This window comes from Capra hircus, chromosome 9 (genome assembly GCF_001704415.2).
Source record: "Capra hircus breed San Clemente chromosome 9, ASM170441v1, whole genome shotgun sequence".
In the NCBI taxonomy this organism is placed as follows: domain Eukaryota; kingdom Metazoa; phylum Chordata; class Mammalia; order Artiodactyla; family Bovidae; genus Capra; species Capra hircus.
In genome coordinates, this window is record NC_030816.1 from 57,600,785 (window position 1) to 57,619,873 (window position 19,089).

The 19,089-nt window shown below is 38.6% G+C and overlaps 1 protein-coding gene across 1 annotated transcript in view; it reads right to left on the minus strand.

The window, feature by feature from the left end:
- Positions 1-19,089, minus strand: part of MOXD1 (monooxygenase DBH like 1) — a 97,536-nt gene that overhangs the window by 66,019 nt on the left and 12,428 nt on the right. The window contains exon 2 of the mRNA XM_018053226.1: positions 2,043-2,189. Within this exon, the coding sequence (XP_017908715.1) occupies positions 2,043-2,189 (147 nt within the window). The remainder of the gene's footprint in view (positions 1-2,042; positions 2,190-19,089) is intronic.

Genomic DNA, 19,089 nt, shown 5'->3' on the forward strand with positions numbered 1-19,089 from the left:
CTTTCACTTTTCATTTTCATGCACTGGAGAAGGAAATAGCAACCCACTCCAGTGTTCTTGCTGGAGAATCCCAGAGACGGGGGAGCCTGGTGGGCTGCCGTCTATGGGGTCGCACAGGATCGGACACTACTGAGGCGGCTTAGAAGCAGCAGCAGCAGCATAGTAAGATGTTAACAGAAAAACCCAGGTTGACTTTGTGGTCAACCCAATAGAATGAAGGACAAGTGACTTAGTAGTTATCCTTTTATGCTGATAGCAACAGTAAACCATTGTCATGCAAAAACTCCAAACTACTGAAAACAAACTAGTAGTTACCAGGTAAATACTCTTGTTAAGTAGCAGGAGTTTAGGATAATTAAAACATGTTTCAATGCTATGGAACATTTTAAAGAAAACAAACAAATATAAAGAAAGTTAAAATGACTTCCCAGGTCAGGATTTTAATTTTCACAATAGATTTTTCCTAGACTCTAGCCCAGTCATATGCATGATTTTAGAGAAAGTGGAAATGCAAGAGGAACTTCTGATTCTGGGTTGTTTATTATCATAGAATCTAGGTGTAATCATTTCATAAACTCTGGGAATTTTCAAGGAAATGGGGCATTCCAACTAGGAAAAGTGCTGTCAGGGGAAACTGGTTGCCCAAATGGTGGTGGGGCAGTGGGGAGGGTGTGCTGGGATATAAAAAAATAGTTTAGTCCCTCCACACATAAAGATGCCTTTGTCAGACCTTTATAATAAGAACATTGAAAATAAATAACGCAGTAATGATAACCCAGAAATTGAACCCAGGTCTCCCGCATTGTAGATAGATGCTTTACCGTCTGAGCCACCAGGGAAGTCCTAATGATAATCCTGTATGCAAGACAGCAAAAGAGACACAGATGGATAGAACAGTCCTGGAGTCTGTGGGAGAGGGCGAGGGTGGGATGATTTGGGAGAATGGCACTGAAACATGTATATTATCATACGTGAAATGAATCGCCAGTCCAGGTTTGATGCATGATACAGGATGCTCGGGGCTAGTGCACTGGGATGACCCAGAGGGATGGCACAGGGAGGGAGGTGGGAGAGGGGTTCAGGATGGGGGTGTACACCTGCAGTGGATTCATGTTGATGTATGGCAAAACCAATACAATATTGTAAAGTAATTAGCCTCCAATTAAAATAAATAAATTTATATTTAAAAAAAGAAAATAACAAAACAAAAGCTATTCATTTTAAAGGTTACATTTTTTCTTAATAAGTCAAATGACTATAATTATTATTACAATTAAAGTATAAGAGCACTGTATATTACATAAAAGTGGTCCATGTTTTTGTACACATTTTTCTTCCTCCTTTACTCTTTATGCAGAATGTTAATCAAAACTGCCTCAGATTTTTACATTCCCATTTTTAAAGCTTTGAATTACAAAAAAAAAAAAAAAAGGTAATCTTGTTGGTCTATACAAAATGAAATTGGTTTAAGAAATTCATGGGAAGTTTCCAAGTACCACATGAATTATAGATCCTCTAAATATTTAATTTGCATATGCACAAAGATGTTAATTTTTGCATGATGCCTGACAATACCACATCTTGTATAACATGTTGACAGGCAATTTTCATCACTCTACTATTCATCTTGACTTTAGAAATTTACAAAAGTGAATCAGTTACAATTCAGATGAATTATAGCCTAGTATTTCGTATCATAATTCTCTCTTATGTAATATGATTTCTTCCAACCTGTATCAATTGCTTATTTTCAAACTTTATAAAGAAGCTACAATCTTTTATAGATAAAATCACACATACTTTAAGCAGCTCTTCAAAATTTTAGATTCACACAAAAACTGCCTTTATTGAAGTTTGTAGTCATAGGTGGTTCCCCGCCCCCCCATGGCTTCTAAGGAGAATTCAAAAATATTCCCAAAAGATTATGTGACTTTGTTGCTAAGGGTTATTTTTAAATATCTGTTCTTTTTTATTCTGCAAAGTATGTCCCAACTGTAAGTGTACAGTCTGTTCATGCATGCCTTTACTGATAGACTTCTTACCGTTATACTCTTGTCATTTAGGTCACACGTATGCAGTTCTCTGGCAAACTCAATTACTGTGTGTGTACTGTTTTCCATGGCATATTCTAGGTGGTAATCTTGCTGAGCATCTTTTCTCAATTCTCTGTTTGCATTTGTAAAATAATCCTGTGGAAAATATGAAAAAGGAAAATCCAGCTATTCTAAATTTAGACTGAAAAGAATTTAGATTAAGAGCATATATATATACTGTTGAAAAATAATTCTGGTTTGCTTATTACAAAATCCTGTATTTACAGTCATTTTTTTAAGTCCTGGGAATTTCCAAGGGGCTGGAGTATTCTCCCTAGGGACAGTTCCCTAGGAAACTAATCCATATTTGAACTTCTGGCCCTTCAGGAAAAGGCAGTGTGGATTTATAATAGAGAGTATTGAAAGAGATGGAATGAGTAATCACTGAGTACTTTTTCCTCCTTCTACAGATGAAAAGAACTTCAACACAGGGAAATGACTTGCTTCAAAGTGAAATGACTAACTAGTTCACGGCAAAACCAGGACCAGGCCCGGTGTCAGCACTTTTTCCACTATTAAACCTTATGGTGCTTACCTTCTGCACTTCTAAAAGCAAGGAGACCCACACTAAGCTTATAGGGTTTTTTAGTATGAGCTTTAATGGCATACATTTATTAAAATGAAATGCAGTGGCAAAATATGGAAAGAAATGACTCTAGTTGAATTACAAGATACTGAAAAACTAGGGATGTTTTGTTTCGGTGGTTCAGCTATAATTCTCATACTAAACTAGTTCAATGGTGTAAGATCACTTCTTAGAAGCACACAGATGCAATGGAAAGCACATAGATTTTGAATCAAATAACTAGGATCTGACCCCCCAAGTTCTCCTCCAAAAATGTTGATGAATTATCGAAATCAAACTGTGAACTTTTGTTCTAACATTAATAAAACTGAGATAGGGACTTCCTTGATGGTCCAGTGGTTAAGACTTCACCTTCCAGTGCAAGGGGTATGGGCTCGATCCCTGGTGGAGGAGCTAAGATCCCTCATGCCTGGTGACCAAATAAAAATAAAACATAAAACAGAAGCAATATTGTAACAAATTCAATAAAGACTTTAAAAATGGTCCACATCTTTAAAAAAGGAAATAAAATAAAATTGAGATAATACATACTTTTTGTATGAATTTTGAAAGATAAATACATGAAATAGTATATAAGGGAAAAAACTGCCAACCATAGTTAGAGCTCACTCAATGCCAATCTTCTTCCTTCTTTTGCAATTAGAGTAGTTTTTCTCTAAAATATTCTCTATGCTTTTTACCATTAGCTTTCTATGTTGAGAGTTATAAAAATCATGTTATTCATTTTTATTACTTATAGAAGATATAAAATTTGCCTTAAGTATACTGATTTTTTAGCATATAATGGTATTTCATTTCTGATAAATCACAAAGAATTGATTTAGAATATACATGCTGAAATAAAATTACAATTAGTTTTACTAACACTAAAATTACATTTGAAGAAATGATTGCATGCTTGACAGAGAAAATACAGTTGTACAAGAGAAAAACTTTGAGTTGTCTATAATTGTCATACTCTAGGATATGGATTAGAGAAGGCAATGGCAACCCACTCCAGTACTCTTGCCTGGAAAATCCCAGGGACGGAGGAGCCTGGTAGGCTGCAGTCCATGGGATCGCTAAGAGTCGGACACGACTGAGCGACTTCACTTTCACTTTTCATTTTCATGCACTGGAGAAAAAATGGCAACCCACTCCAGTGTTCTTGCCTGGAGAATCCCAGGGATGGCGGAGCCTGGTGGACTGCCATCTATGGGGTCGCACAGAGTCGGACACGACTGAAGTGACTTAGCAGCAGCAGCAACAGGATATGGATAATAGTATTATAACAATGTTAAATGACTTAACATCAATTATCATGGTTATGTAAGAGAATGTCCTTGTTCTTGGTAATTATACACTTAAACATTTAACAGTGGAAAAAAAAAAAGGAACAGGAAATGGTCATTCTCAAATGGATGGCATATGACGTTTTTATTCCTAGCACTTTTCTAAGGTAGCTGTCTAGTGTACGTAAGCTTGACATTCAGGGTACCACATCTTGACATTGTTCAAATCTCTCATTATTGGTGATGCACAGACCCTAACTAATTTCACTCTGGTAACAATGACAACATATTGAGTACATTCTATGCACCAGATTAAGCATATTACATGTATTAGCTCATTTAATCTTCATATCAAGGCTATGAGACAAAATGATTTTCCTATTTCACTGAAGCACAAAGAAGTTAGCATCTAGGCCAGAATCATAGAGCTAGTAAGTGGTAAAGCCAGGACTGAAACTCAGGCAGTTTGATCTGAGCCTCCTTCTTCACACCATAGTGGCCACTGCTGGAAAAGGATGGGTTTGTTTACATCTTTCTGTCTACAGAACTATATACATCAAGTATTTTTTCATATAAAATGTTACTTTTTCTACTGCTAAAGTCAGGGTCTGTCCAAAAATGTATTCTGAGAACCAGCTGCAATTGTGAAAGCAATTCAAATGAAATATTCCAATGATAACTGTGCTTTTCCCACTTTCGATCACATAGATTTTCAGTATATAAATGAAATAACAATGCCTGTGGATGAGAAATTTAGATAAACTAACTCTGTCTTTACACCAGGCTCACATTACATTACATGATTCAAGCAATCACGGTTTTTGCAAACAAACAGAATACAATACAAAATGCAATCAGTTCAAAGAGTAGAATAATTATCCGAGTTTTGCAAATATGTTTCCAAAGCCTTAGTCCCACAAAATATCCAGCTAGCTTGCCAATTTTCCATTTGTTTTATTTCTACTCACCAAAACCAGTTCTTTTCAGTTATTCCACCTTTTTCTGGTTTTTCAGATAACTTAACTATGAGAAATAGCTGTGAAAAGAAGAGAAGCGAAAAGCAAAGGAGAACTGAACTATGAGAAAATGGGAGAAAGCTCATTCAGGTCTTACTGAAAGTCCTTTGAGTTCATCTGCACTGTGAGCACTCGTTGAACCACTGAGTGTTCAATATTCAGAAAAGACGGCTGTCAATTATGTCAAAGTTCTACACTTCGGGAAAAGTGTGCTTGTCCAAAAGAAGTTGGTATCTTCAACCTCACTAAGGAAAAACATAAATGGGTTTGAATAAAACAAAAGTTGAAATGTTCAGTTCAATCAGTTCAGTCATTCAGTCCTGTCTGACTCTCTGCGACCCCATGGACTGCAGCACGCCAGGCTTCCCTGTCCATCACCAACTCCCAGAGCCTACTCAAATTCATGTCCATTGCATCAGTGATGCCATCCAGCCATCTCATCCTCTGTCATCCCCGTCTAGTTCTGCCTTCAATCTTTCCCAGCATCAGGGTCTTTTCCAACGAGTCAGTTCTTCATATTAGGTGGCCAAAGTATTGGAGTTTCAGCTTCAGTATCAGTTCTTCCAATGAATATTCAGGACTGATTTCCTTTAGGACTGACTGGTTGGATTTCCTTGTAGTCCAAGGGATTCTCAAGAGTCTTCTCCAGCACCACAATTCAAAAGCATCAATTCTTCGGTATTCAGCTTTCTTTATAAAAGGTTGAAATCTGAAATAGCCTAATCACCACTGTAATTCCATTACAATTTTTATTTTCTCATTTTTTCAATTTTTCCGGTCTGTTTGGAGACATATCTTCAGATTTGATCATAGTACACCTTAATTACCCAAATAGTGTTATCAGTACATGTTTACTTAGCTGGGTCCTTACTATGAAGAATCTAAGCTACTCCACTTTGTTAACAGAAAAACTCCATTTTGTAAGGTTCTGGGAAAAGAGCCTTTAGAAATCCAAGAGCCTTTGGAAATCCCCTGACCTCACCCCACCGCCCACAAGTCATTCGGACCCCAGACCAAAATCTCCTGACTTAATGCTCAGAACTTGTGGTCTACCTAGACAATAGGGACCAATCAAGAAGCAACACACAACCCTTCAAAAGAAAGTGACCAATCAGATGTTCCCCTACCTAGAAATCCTTTTTTTTCCATGTATACTCCCTATATAAGCAATGTAATCCAAAACCCGGGGCTCCTCCCTATAGCCGCCTTGTCGATATTGGTGGGAGCCCCAGCTCCAGCTTGGTAATAAAAACTCTCTTCTTTTGCGTTGGATATCGGCTCCCTGGTGGTCATTGGGAGATTTCGCGACTTAGGCATAACAACTAATGCTTGAAAACCCACAAACTAATTTTTTACTATTCCTGGGAGATCTCCTAGAACAAATATTCTAAACCCTCTCTATACAAGATGCCAACATTTTCCCATCCTCAGCTTTTGATCAGACTTTTCCCTTCACTGAGAGAATTTCAGTTATGATATACATGTGAGCTCACATCTTGCCTTCTGTCTATTCTAAATATTATATGACTTAATGGCATCATAAAAATCAATCTCAAAGCAAGAAAAGAGAAATAAAAAACAAAGAGGAGATGGGACAAACAGAAAACAAAAAGTAACTGACATGAAAGAGAAATATTACAATAGATCCTACAGACATTAAAGGGTTAATAATTTTATATACACCTTGACAGGAAAAGCTTGAACAATTTAGGTGAGAAACAGACAAAGCACTTGAAGGATACAAACCAGAAAAATGTATTTAATAAAAGATACTCTTAATGACCAGAAACTATAAAACTCTTAGAGGAAAACATAGGCAGAACACCCTATGACATAAATCACAGCAAGATCCTCTATGACCCACCTCCTAGAATAATGGAAATAAAGGCAAAAATAAACAAATGGGAACTCATTAAACTTAGATGCTTTTGCACAGCAAAGGAAACTACACAAGGTGAAAAGACAACCCTCAGAATGGGAGGGAATAATAGCAAATGAAACAACTGACAAAGGATTAATTTCCAAAATATACAAACAGCTCATGCAACTCAATACGAGGAAAACAAACAACACAATCAAAAAGTGGGCAGAAGACCTAAACAGATATTTCACCAAAGACGACGGCTAATTAACACAAGAAAAGATGCTCAGCGTTTCTCATCATTAGGGAAATGCAAGTGAAAACTACACTGAAGTATCACCTCACACAGTCAGAATGACCACCATCCAAAATCTACAAGCAATAAATGCTGGAGAGGGTGGAGAAAAGGGAATTCTTTTGCCCTGTTGGTGGGAATTTAAAATGATATAACCACTGTGGAGGACAAATTGGAGATTCTTTAAAAAACTAGGAAAAGACTACCATATGTATCCCACTACTCAGCATATATCCTGAGAAAACAATAAGTGAAAAAGACACGTGTACTCTGATGTTCGTTGCAGCACTATTTACAATACCTAGGACATGGAAACAACCTAGATGTCCATTGATAGATGAATGGATAAAGAAGCTGTGGTACATACAGAGACTAGAATTCAGTTCAGTTCAGTTCAGTTCAGTCACTCAGTCGTGTCCGACTCTTTGCGACCCCATGAATCGCAGCACGCCAGGCCTCCCTGTCCATCACCAACTCCCAGAGTTCACTCAGACTCACGTCCATGGAGTCAGTGATGCTATCCAGCCATCTCATCCTCTGTCGTCCCCTTCTCCTCCTGCCCCCAATCCCTCCCAGCATCAGAGTCTTTTCCAATGAGTCAACTCTTCTCATGAGGTGGCCAAAATACTGGAGTTTCAGCTTTAGCATCATTCCTTCCAAAGAAATCCCAGGGCTGATCTCCTTCAGAATGGGACTGGCTGGATCTCCTTGCAGTCCAAGGGACTCTCAAGAGTCTTCTCCAACACCACAGTTCAAAAGCATCAATTCTTCGGCACTCAGCCTTCATCACAGTCCAACTCTCACATCCGTACATGACTAGTGGAAAAACCATAGCCTTGACTAGACTGCAGCCATGAAATTAAAAGACGCTTACTCCTTGGAAGAAAAGTTATGACCAACCTAGATAGTATATTCAAAAGCAGAGACATTACTTCGCTGACTAAGGTCCGTCTAGTCAAGGCTATAGTTTTTCCACTAGTCATGTATGGATGTGAGAGTTGGACTGTGAAGAAGGCTGAGCACCGAAGAATTGATGCTTTTGAACTGTGGTGTTGGAGAAGACTCTTGAGAGTCCCTTGGACTGCAAGGAGATCCAACCAGTCCATCCTGAAGGAGATCAACCCTGGGATTTCTTTGGAGGGAATGATGCTAAAGCTGAAACTCCAGTACTTTGGCCACCTCATGCGAAGAGTTGACTCATTGGAAAAGACTCTGATGCTGGGAGGGATTGGGGGCAGGAGGAGAAGGGGACGACAGAGGATGAGATGGCTGGATGGCATCACAGACTCAATGGACGTGAGTCTGAGTGAACTCCGGGAGATGGTGATGAACAGGAAGGCCTGGCGTGCTGCAATTCATGGGGTCGCAAAGAGTCGGACACGACTGAGGGACTGAACTGAACTGACTGACTAGACGGACCTTAGTCGGCAAAGTAATGTCTCTGCTTTTGAATATGCTATCTAGGTTGGTCATAACTTTTCTTCCAAGGAGTAAGCGTCTTTTAATTTCATGGCTGCAGTCACCATCTGCAGTGATTTTGGAGCCCAGAAAAATAAAGTCTGACACTGTTTCCACTGTTTCCCCATCTATTTCCCATGAAGTGATAGGACCAGATAGAACATTACTCAGCCATAAAAAGAAATACATTTGAGTCAGTTCCAATGAGGCGGATGAACCTAGAGCTTATTGTACAGAGCAAAGTAAGTCAGAAAGAGAAAAACAAATATCATATACTGATGCATATATATAGAATCTAGACAGATAGTACTGATGAACCTGTTTGCAGGGCGGCAATGAAGATATAGAGAACAGACTTGTGGGGAAGGACAGGGTGGGACAATGAACAGAGTAGCATGGAAACATATGTACTACCTTACGTAAAACCAATAGCCAGTGGAAATTTTCCATATGACTCAGGGAGCTCAAACCCAGTCTCTGTTACAACCTAGAGTGGTGGGATAGGGTGGAAGGTGGGAGGGAGGTTCAAGATGGAGAAGACATATGTATACTTATGGCTAATTCATGTTGATATATGGCAGAAACCAGCATAATATTACAAAACAACCACACTTCAACTAAAAATAAACATATTAAAATGTTTTTTTTTTTTTTAAAAGATACTCAATGGCCTATAGTCTAACCTAGGGGTAAAAACTTTCCTACAAGGAAAATTCTAAGCCAAAATGTATTTTACTGGAAATTTCTCCAAATATTTTAGGAAGTTCAGTTCAGTTCAGTCACTCAGTAATGTCCGACTCTTTGCAACCCCATGAATCGCAGCACGCCAGGCCTCCCTGTCCATCACCAACTCCCAGAGTTCACTCAAACTCACATCCATCAAGTCAGTGATGCCATCCAGCCATCTCATCCTCTGTCGTCCCCTTCTCCTCCTGCCCCCAATCCCTCCCAGCATCACAGTCTTTTCCAATGAGTCAACTCTCGCATGAGGTGGCCAAAGTACTGGAGTTTCAGCTTTAGCATCATTCCTTCCAAAGAAATCCCAGGGCTGATCTTCAGAATGGACTGGTTGGATGTTGCAGAGGTAATATCAATCTTTCACAGACTCTTTCAGAAGAGAAAAGAGGAGAAAATACTTCCTATCTCTTTTTGGTGGCTCAGATGGTAAAGCAACTGCCTACAGTGTGGGAAACCTGAGTTTGATCCCTGGGTCAGGAAGATCCTCTGGAGAAGGAAATGGCAACCCACTCCAGTACTCTTGCCTGGAAAATCCCATGGATGGAGAAGTGTAGTAGGCTGCAGTCCATGGGGTCGCAAAGAGTCTGACACGACTGAGCGACTTCACTTCACTTCACTTACCTTAATACCAAAATCAAAGACATTATAAAAAAAACAAAGATCATGACCTCTCATAGGCCAAAGTGCAAGTTTTCTTAAAAATATGTAACAGCAAGTAGAACACAGTGATGTTTTTCAAAAAAAGGATACTGTATTATGGTCATTCAGAGTTGGTTCAATATTAGAAAATTATCAATGCAACTCAATATATCAAAGTCTAAAAGAAGAAAAACCATGCAATGATCTCAATAAAAACATAAACCCATTTGAAACATCTATCCATAGTAAAATCTCTCAGTAAACTAGCAATAGAAGGTATTTCCTCAACCTTATAAGTAAAAGTGAAAGTCGCTCAGTCGTGTCTGACACTTTTTGACCCAAAGGACTATACAGTCCATGGAATTCTCCAGGCCAGATTCTGGAGTGGGTGGCCCTTCCCTTCTTCAGGGAATCATCACAACCCAGGGATCGAACCCAGGTCTCCCATCTTGCAGGTGGATTCTTTACCAGCTGAGTCACCAGGGAAGCCCAAGAATACTGGTGTGGGTAGCCTATCCCTTCTCTGGCAGATCTTCCTGATGCACGAATCGAACCGGGGTCTCCTGCATTGCAGGCGGATTCTTTACCAGCTGAGCTACGAGGTAGGAGTCTACAAAACCTCAGGGCATCCCAGGTCGCGCTAGGGATAAAGAACCCGCCTACCAGCAGGAGACATGAGAGAGGTGGGTTCCATCCCTGGGTCAGAAAGATCCCCTCGAGGAGAGCAGGGCAACCCAATTCAGTACTCCGTCCTGAAGAATCTCATGGACAGTGGAGCCCCAAGGGCTACAGTTCACAAGGTCGCAAAGAGTCAGACAACACTGAATTGACTTAACACACATGCATACAAACTTAAGAATAACATCACACTTAATGATGAAAGACTGAATTCTTCCCTAAGTATGGAAAAAAGAAAGTCCTGGGATAAGGCAAGGATGTCCACCTCCTCACTTTCAGGAGGGTCCATCATTGATTGTCCACCTCTGACAGTTTGTCTCTATTATTCCCATTCCTGAACTAAGTCATTGAAGTTCTGTCCTTGACATTACACTACTCTGTTTTCATATTTCATCCTTTGGGAATCTCATCTTCTCCAAGAATTTCTAATCATCACCCTTATTTAGTTCCATATGTCCAAAAGTCCATTGGATACCACTACTCGGAATTCTTTACTTTCATTTCAAATGTAAGATTAAAATTGTATTCACCTTTTATCTATAAGGATTTTTATTTACTTATACTATCATTCTCCCAGCCACCCAAATTCAAAAATCAGTATTATTAACTTCTTCATTACTCACAACTCCACAGATAATCCCCGGTCCTATCAATTCCTCATTTTCAAAAATAATCCACCTTTACCTCTGCTCCATTCAATTTCTAAGTTCAGATTCTATCACTCCATATTTTTGTCAAGCTCTTCCTTGAAAATCACTCTCAACATGCCATTACATTTTACTCAACAGTATAGAGTACTAAGTTCTATAATTTAGATTCAAATTGTCTAAAGTTTAGCCTGCTTTTCCAGGGTGTCTATCATTAATCTCACCACATAATCTCTATTATCTATTTATTATTCCATCCAAATCTTGGTGGCTCAGTGGTGAAGAGTCTGCCTGCCAATGCAAGAGTCTTGGATTAGATCCCTGGGTCAGGAAGATTACCTGGAGTAGGAAATGGCAACCCACTCTAGCATCTTCCTGGAAAATCCCATGGATAGAGGAACCTGGCAAGCTACCGTCCATAGGGTCACAAAGAGTCGGGCAAGACGGAGCGACTGAGCACACACACACAATTTTCTGCCTTTGCCCAGACTTTTGCTTTTGTTCATATTCTTCCTGTCTCCCCTACTGTCTTCACCCCACTGACATATCCACCACTACCTACACCCATTGAAACGACTGCACTGAAAAGCTTCCTTTCTCCAAGACTCATGATTCTTCTACAAAGTTTTCTCTGATCATTCCAACTGGAAGTGATCATTCCCTCTCCAAATTCTTTTTCCTCTGTTCCCGTTCCTATGTAGCATGCAATATATTCTAGGCAGAGCATTATCTTCTCAACCACTGTGCTTGCTGTTGTTCAGTTACTCAGTCATGTCTGACTCTTTGCAAGCCCATGGACTGCAGGATGCCAGACTTCCCTGTCCTTCACCAATTCCTGGAGCCTGCTAAAACTCTGTCCATTGAGTTGGTGATGCCATCCAACCATCTCATCCTCTGTTGTCCCCTTCTCCTCCTGTCTTCAATCTTTCCCAGTATCAGGGTCTTTTCTAACGAGTAGGCTCTTCGCATTAGGTGGCCAAAGTATTGGAGCTTCAGTTTCAGCATCGGTCCTTCCAGTGAATATTCAGGACTAATTTCCTTTAGGATTGACTGGTTTGATCTTGCAGTCCGAGGGACTCTCAAGAGTCTTCTCCAACACCACAGTTCAAAAGCATCAGTTCTTCAGCAGTCAGCCTTCTTTATGGTCCAACTCTCACATCCATACATGACCAGTGGAAAAACCATAGCTTTGCCTATATGGACCTTTGTTGGCAAAGTAACATCTCTGCTTAATATGCTGTCTAGGTTTGTCATAGCTTTTCTTTCAAGGAGCAGGTGTCTTTTAATTTCATGGCTGCAGTCACCATCTGCAGTGATTTTGGAGCCCAAGAAAATAAAATCTATCACTGTTTCCATTGTGTTCCCATCTATTTGCCATGAAGTGATGGGATCAGATGCCATGGTCTTTGTTTTTTGAATGTTGAGTTTAAAACAGTTTTTCATTCTTCTCTTCCACTCTCATTGAGGCTCTTTAGTTCCTTTTTGCTTTCTGCCGTAAGGGTGGTGTCATCTGCATATATGAGGTTATTGAAATTTCTCCTGGCAATCTTGATTCCAGCTTGTGCTTCATCCAGCCTGCCATTTTGCATGATGTACTCCGCATGTAAGTTAAATGAGCAGGGTGACAATATACAGCCTTGATGTACTCCTTTCCCAATTTGGAACCAGCTCATAGTTCCATGTCTGGTTCTAACTGTTGCTTCTTGGCCTGCATACAGGTTTCTCGGGAGGCAGGTAAGGTAGTCTAGTATTCCCATCTCTTGAAGAATTTTCCAGTTTGTTGTGATCCACACAATCAAAGCCTTTATCTTAGTCAATGAAGCACTAGATATTTTTCTGGAATTCTCTTGCTCTTCCTATGATACAGTGGATGTTGGCAATTTGATCTCTGGTTCTTTTGTCTTTTCAAAATCCAGCTTGAACATCTGGAAGTTCTCAGTTCACATACTATTGAAACTTAGCCTGAAGGATTTTGAGCATTACTTTGCTAGAATGTGAAATGAGTGCAATTGTGCAGTAGTTTGAACATTTTTTGGCATTGCCTTTCTTTGGGATTAGAATGAAAACTGACCTTTTTTAATACTGTGGCAACTGTTGAGTTTTCCAAATTTGCTGGGATATTGAGTATAGCACTTTGACAGCATCATCTTTTAGGATTTGAAATAGCTCAGCTGAAATCCTATCACTTCCACTAGATTTTTTTGTAGTGATGCTTCCTAAGGCTCACTTGAGTTCACATTCCAGAATGTCTGGCTCTAGGAGAGTGATCACACCATCATGGTTATCTGTGTCATTAGAATCTCTTTTGTATAATTCTGTGTATTCTTGCCACCTCTTCTGGATATCTTCTGCTTCTGTTAGGTCTATACTGTTTCTGTCCTTTATTGTCCCCATCTTTGCATGAAATATTCCCTTGGTATCTCTAACCTGTGGTAATTGCCTAGAAATAGACACCTAATCTTGCTAATCCAGTTATAAATTTACACCTTTAAAAAAGTTGTTCACATTGTGAATGAAACAAAAAGAGGGAAGCGATAGATTATTTTCCCACTTGTTAACTATATTTACATATGTTTAAGACCTGGTGTGGAATGTATTTAACCAGATGCTAGAATGAGTTTGGGTCTGCATGATCTGTGATGCAGACACATCTGGGAAGGCTGTTATGACCTTTTAGCCCTTAAACAGACATGAATCTTGTGAAACTGACATCGACATTTAGAAAAAGAGTTTATGCATGCAACAGTTCACTGAAATCCTTTTACACTAGGGGGTATTCCCTACCTATTTTAAAGAAATTTTTTAAAAAAAGATTTGAAAAAGAGAAACCCTATTTTAGAATATTTTCTAATGTTAATTTATGTCCTCAGTGCCTAATGGAGTGACTTGCATATTGGGGAGTCATTAAATACATTATGCGCAATTTTGAAAGTAACATCCTGCCTTTCCTTTTGATAAATCTAAATGAGGGGGTAATTTTGAAGCTAAAAGAACTGGTGAACCTCCAATATTCATATCTTTGTGGTATAGGAATAATTTGACTTAGTAGGAGCAAAATATTCCCTAGTAGTGCCTACCTTCTTCCTTCAGGCTGTATTAAGAAAATATATGAACTATAATTAAACACAGGCTCAATGATGTCAATATTATACAATAAAAGAATGGCATACTGGCAAACCTTAAAGGCACAATTAAATGAGTCAAGAGGAGACAAAAGGGCAAAAAAAAAAAAAACCTCTGGGTCTCAAATTTCTTATCCTTTAATTATTCTAGCTGGGAGGAAGAAGAGAAGAGAGAGATGAAAAAAGAGAGAAGGAAGGAGGAAAAGAAAGCGAGTCACTAAGAGAACAATCCTGAGAATGGATGCTTCGAATTGGCTAAACCAGAGAAAAAAAATTTAGTGAGTTCAAAGGTTTCCTGACAGTTTGACAAAGGGATAAATGTTTTGAGGTGGGTAATTAAATAGAATACTTACTTTGTTACCATCATCTTCTAGGGGAAAAAATGGAGAATGACAGTAAAACATAGAATAACATTCAAATAAGAATTTGAATACTGATATCATGACCTAGCGGAGAAGGCAATGGCAGCCCACTCCAGTACTCTTGCCTGGAAAATCCCATGGACAGAGGAGCCTGGTGGGCTGCACTGCATGGGGTTGCTAAGAGTTGGATACGACTGAGTGACCTCACTTTCGCTTTTCACTTTCATGCATTGGAGAAGGAAATGGCAACCCACTCCAGTGTTCTTGCCTGGAGAATCCCAGAGATGGGGGAGCCTGGTGGGCTGCCGTCTATGGGGTCACACAGGGTCAGACACAACTGAAGTGACTTAGCAGCAGCAGCAGCAGTAACCTAGAAATTTATCTTCACAAAATCAGATAGTATAGTACTTACGGGATATTTAAGGAAATTTTCCAGATCATTTTTACTATTTGATTTTCACTTTTAGGATTAGAAACAAATGGCTCTCCTCCCTCTCACTCCTAATCCCATTTAGCAAATAGGGCCAGGTGTAGCTTCACTGTACATCCACGGTGAAGGCCATTCCTTAGCCATCTTGCTATAGTGCTTGATATTGCAGGACTTTTAAGGTAAAAGCAGGAATAATGATCACAGTGCACTCTGATTATCACGGTCTGATTATAAAAACCACAGCCATTGTAAAAGTCATTGCATGATATATGTATTAAATATATTTATGTTATAAATATAAAATACTGATAAATAAAAGTAGGCTCTGGTTAATCACTAAAAATTGACTTTATGAGGGTAGGAGGGTTGAGGACGATTCAGAGAATCGTGATTCAATACAGATTTTGTAAGCGTTTAAGAATAAAAATATGTAGATGTTTTAATTATGTAATATATAAAAGCTGTTATGCAAAAGTCATTCTTCTTTCTACTTATTCATTTCTAATGTTCTGTAAAGTGAAATGTGAAAGTAATATTTTCCTGGATAAATAATTTTATGTGGATTTCAATCATATTTGAACTCAAATATCTGCATAAAGATGTCTCAATATGAATTATCATTGAGGCTTTATTTTTTGTTTTTATCAAAGATTATTATATGAATCATATATTAACCTTGTTTATACTTTTTAAACATAAAATATTAGCTTTACTCTTGAAAATCTGCTTTGATAATTAGACTTTGGCAATAAAATAAATCTGCAATTGTATCATAAAATATTACTCCTGAAACATATTCTCATGGGATATTTTTCCTTATGCACAGGTTATGCTCTGAAATAAATGAAGCATATTACTGAGATTTCAAAATGCTATGTGGCAATAGTAAAGTTAAGCCAACATCAGCAGAAGTTGGCATTATCATTTTGCATGACAGCCAGAGTAATGACTGCCACCTCCAAACTAAGATAACATACCCAAAACGCTAGCCTTGACAAGCCACAGGATGGCTACAAACTCTTATTTAAAAACATGATTACACAGATGTGAAATTGGTCCTCACTCATTGTCAGTCTTTCTCTCTTGAATAAAATCTCTTTAACAGCAAAGAGATTTGACTGTGGCTGTGTTAAACAGGATGAAGTGAAAATTCTTACGGGTGTAATAAAAGATACGAATAAACCCCAGTTCGGCCTGGGGAACTGAATGTAAGCACAGCTGCACGGGGAACCTTGAGAAAAATGTGACCATCTGTCATCATTTTCTTCAACAGGTGCTTGTAGTTTTTCTTCTTTTTCTAAATCACAAAAGCCTTGTTACTTCAAATATTTCTGTTTGTAATATCCATTTCTATAATAACTGTTATGGTGCTTTAATAATACTGATAGTACAATAGATATTTTGTGTTCAAGGGAATCTTTGATCCTAAAAAACCATAAAACCCTATAAACAAACTATATAAATATAATCTTGAGATTTCAGTATAAGCTGATTTTAATAAGTTATTTCTTTGCTAATCTTGGAAATTTGAGAGGAATGTCAAAACAGAAGGGGACTGCCTTCTAGGAACCACTTCAGATAAAACTGAGATTCTCTAGTTCTAAGAAGTGATCTGTTAAGTAACTGCCAGAATATCAAAACAGGAGCCCAGTAAGCTTGCTTTCCAGGGAGGGGCCACCTGAGCAATTTGGTTGTTCTTTAAGTGCTACCTTCTGCAAATACACATCCTGATTTTTCTCCCACAGCCAATCATCTCATTTTAGTTTTCATGGAGAGAAATTTAATACTTTGCTATCATTATAGAATTATCAGATAAAGTGTAAAATTAAAACTTTGACTTGATCTCTAAGAATAGACTTCAACGAAAAAAAGAATTTCAGATTTTACCATTGACATATTTTTACTTTCAACCTATTTCATCATATTAACTTTAAAACAAATTTTAGATGGCTTCTCTTAACTCTCTATGACCAATTTGTCAACTTGTACAGTTGTGTCAGACTCTTTGCAGCCCCCTGGACTGTAGCTGACCAGGCTCCTCTGTCCATGGGATTTTCTAGACAAGAATACTGGAGTGGGTTGTCATTTCCTTCCCCAATGACTAGCTGATGCAATAAATAAATTTTGAAAAGAAGGCTCCTTCTTTCCTGTCTTTCCTCCTCCCTCCCTTCCTTCCTTCTTCTCCTTTTTTCCAACACATATTTTATGGCATGGTTGCTATTCCTCAGTCCCTGCGGTAGGGCTGAAAACACGTGCCTGTACAGTATAGACTACAAGACAAAGTGCCTGTCATCATCAAACTGATAGTGTCGTTGCAGGATAAACAATTTTTGAGCTTAAATAATAATATAACCAAAAATATTTTGACAATAAGTGCTTATAGAAAAGTAAAACAGAGATTCTAGATGTGGATTGGAAAGCCTGGAGTTGAGGCATCAGAAAAGTTGACAATGAGACTTATTTTGAGAAATAAACTACATTTAGGAGCCAGCCAATGACAAATGTGGAGGAAGTAGGTCTGGGAAGAGATAGCAGCTGTTGGAAAGGACCTAGAAGGGGAAGAGGCAGGGCAAGGTTTATCTAGTTTGGTGAAGCAAATAATCGCCAGTATGACTGAACTCTAGTGCCCAAAACAGAAAAATGAGGTCAGCAGGGATCAGCTGATGCCCCAAAGGTTACAATGCTTTACAAATCAATATAGGGAGCTCAAATTTAATACTAAGCTTATACAGACATCTGAGCCTTTATCAGCAAGTGCCATATTTTGATTGATGTGAAAATATGTATATATGTGCCTGTGTGTGCATATGTGTGTGTGTGTGTGAGAGTATGTGTGTGTGTTACTGAGGTTGCCGTGTAAAAATGAAGAGAAGAAAGATGAGCCGTGGTCAGAAGACAGGAATCAAGCAGTGGTCCCACAGGTTCAAGCTTGAGTGACGGTGATAAAACTGAAGGGAGGAGGTAGGCAGGTTTTAGATTTAGTTTGGAGGAAGCACCAATAGACCTGAAGACAGGTTTTAAACGTGGGATGAAGGAAGGAGAAGAAAAAAGGATGACCCCTAATTTTTGACAGAAGCTACCAGGAGGTGTCATTTACTGAGATGGGAAAGGCCAGGGAAGAAGCAGGTTTGAGATGCTATCTAGACACCCAGGTGAGAAAGTCTAGAGGCAGAGTGTATATAGACTGTTCTTAGATCAAAATAATGCATCAATCAAGTTTCAGAAATTTACTGACTCTATTGTTAGCCTAGAATACAAAGGCCTCTAAAGCCCTCCAAATTCTTTTGAGTATTTACAAGTCACAAAACATTCTCTTTCTTCTTTTTCTTCATTTTTTAGGTTTCAGAACAAATATATATTCACTATATAGGATTAAAATATATTCAAATATAATTCAAATATACTGAAATATATAGTAGGGAAAGAAATTAAATACTCTCACAATAATTGTAAAGATCCGCTGCACACCTATCCACAGAAACAGAACTTCTTAAGGCAGATTAAAAAACAACATAGATGTGCTCACTTCAGCAGCACATATACTGAAATTGGGATGATCCAGAGAAGATTAGCATGGCCCCTGCACAAGGATGACATGCAAATTCATGAAGCGTTCCATATTTTCACACATAAAAAGATGCTCAACATTGCTCATTATTAGAGAAATGCAAATCAAAACTACAGTGGGATACCACCTCACACCAGTCAGAATGGCCATCATTAAAAAGTCTACAAACAATAAATGCTGGAGAGAGTGTGGAGAAAAGGGAAACCTCTTGCATTGCTGGTGGGAATGTAAATTGATACAGCCACTATGCAAGAAGGTATGGAGATTCCTTAAAAAAACAAGGAATAAAACCACCATATGACCCAGCAATCCCACTCCTAGGCAT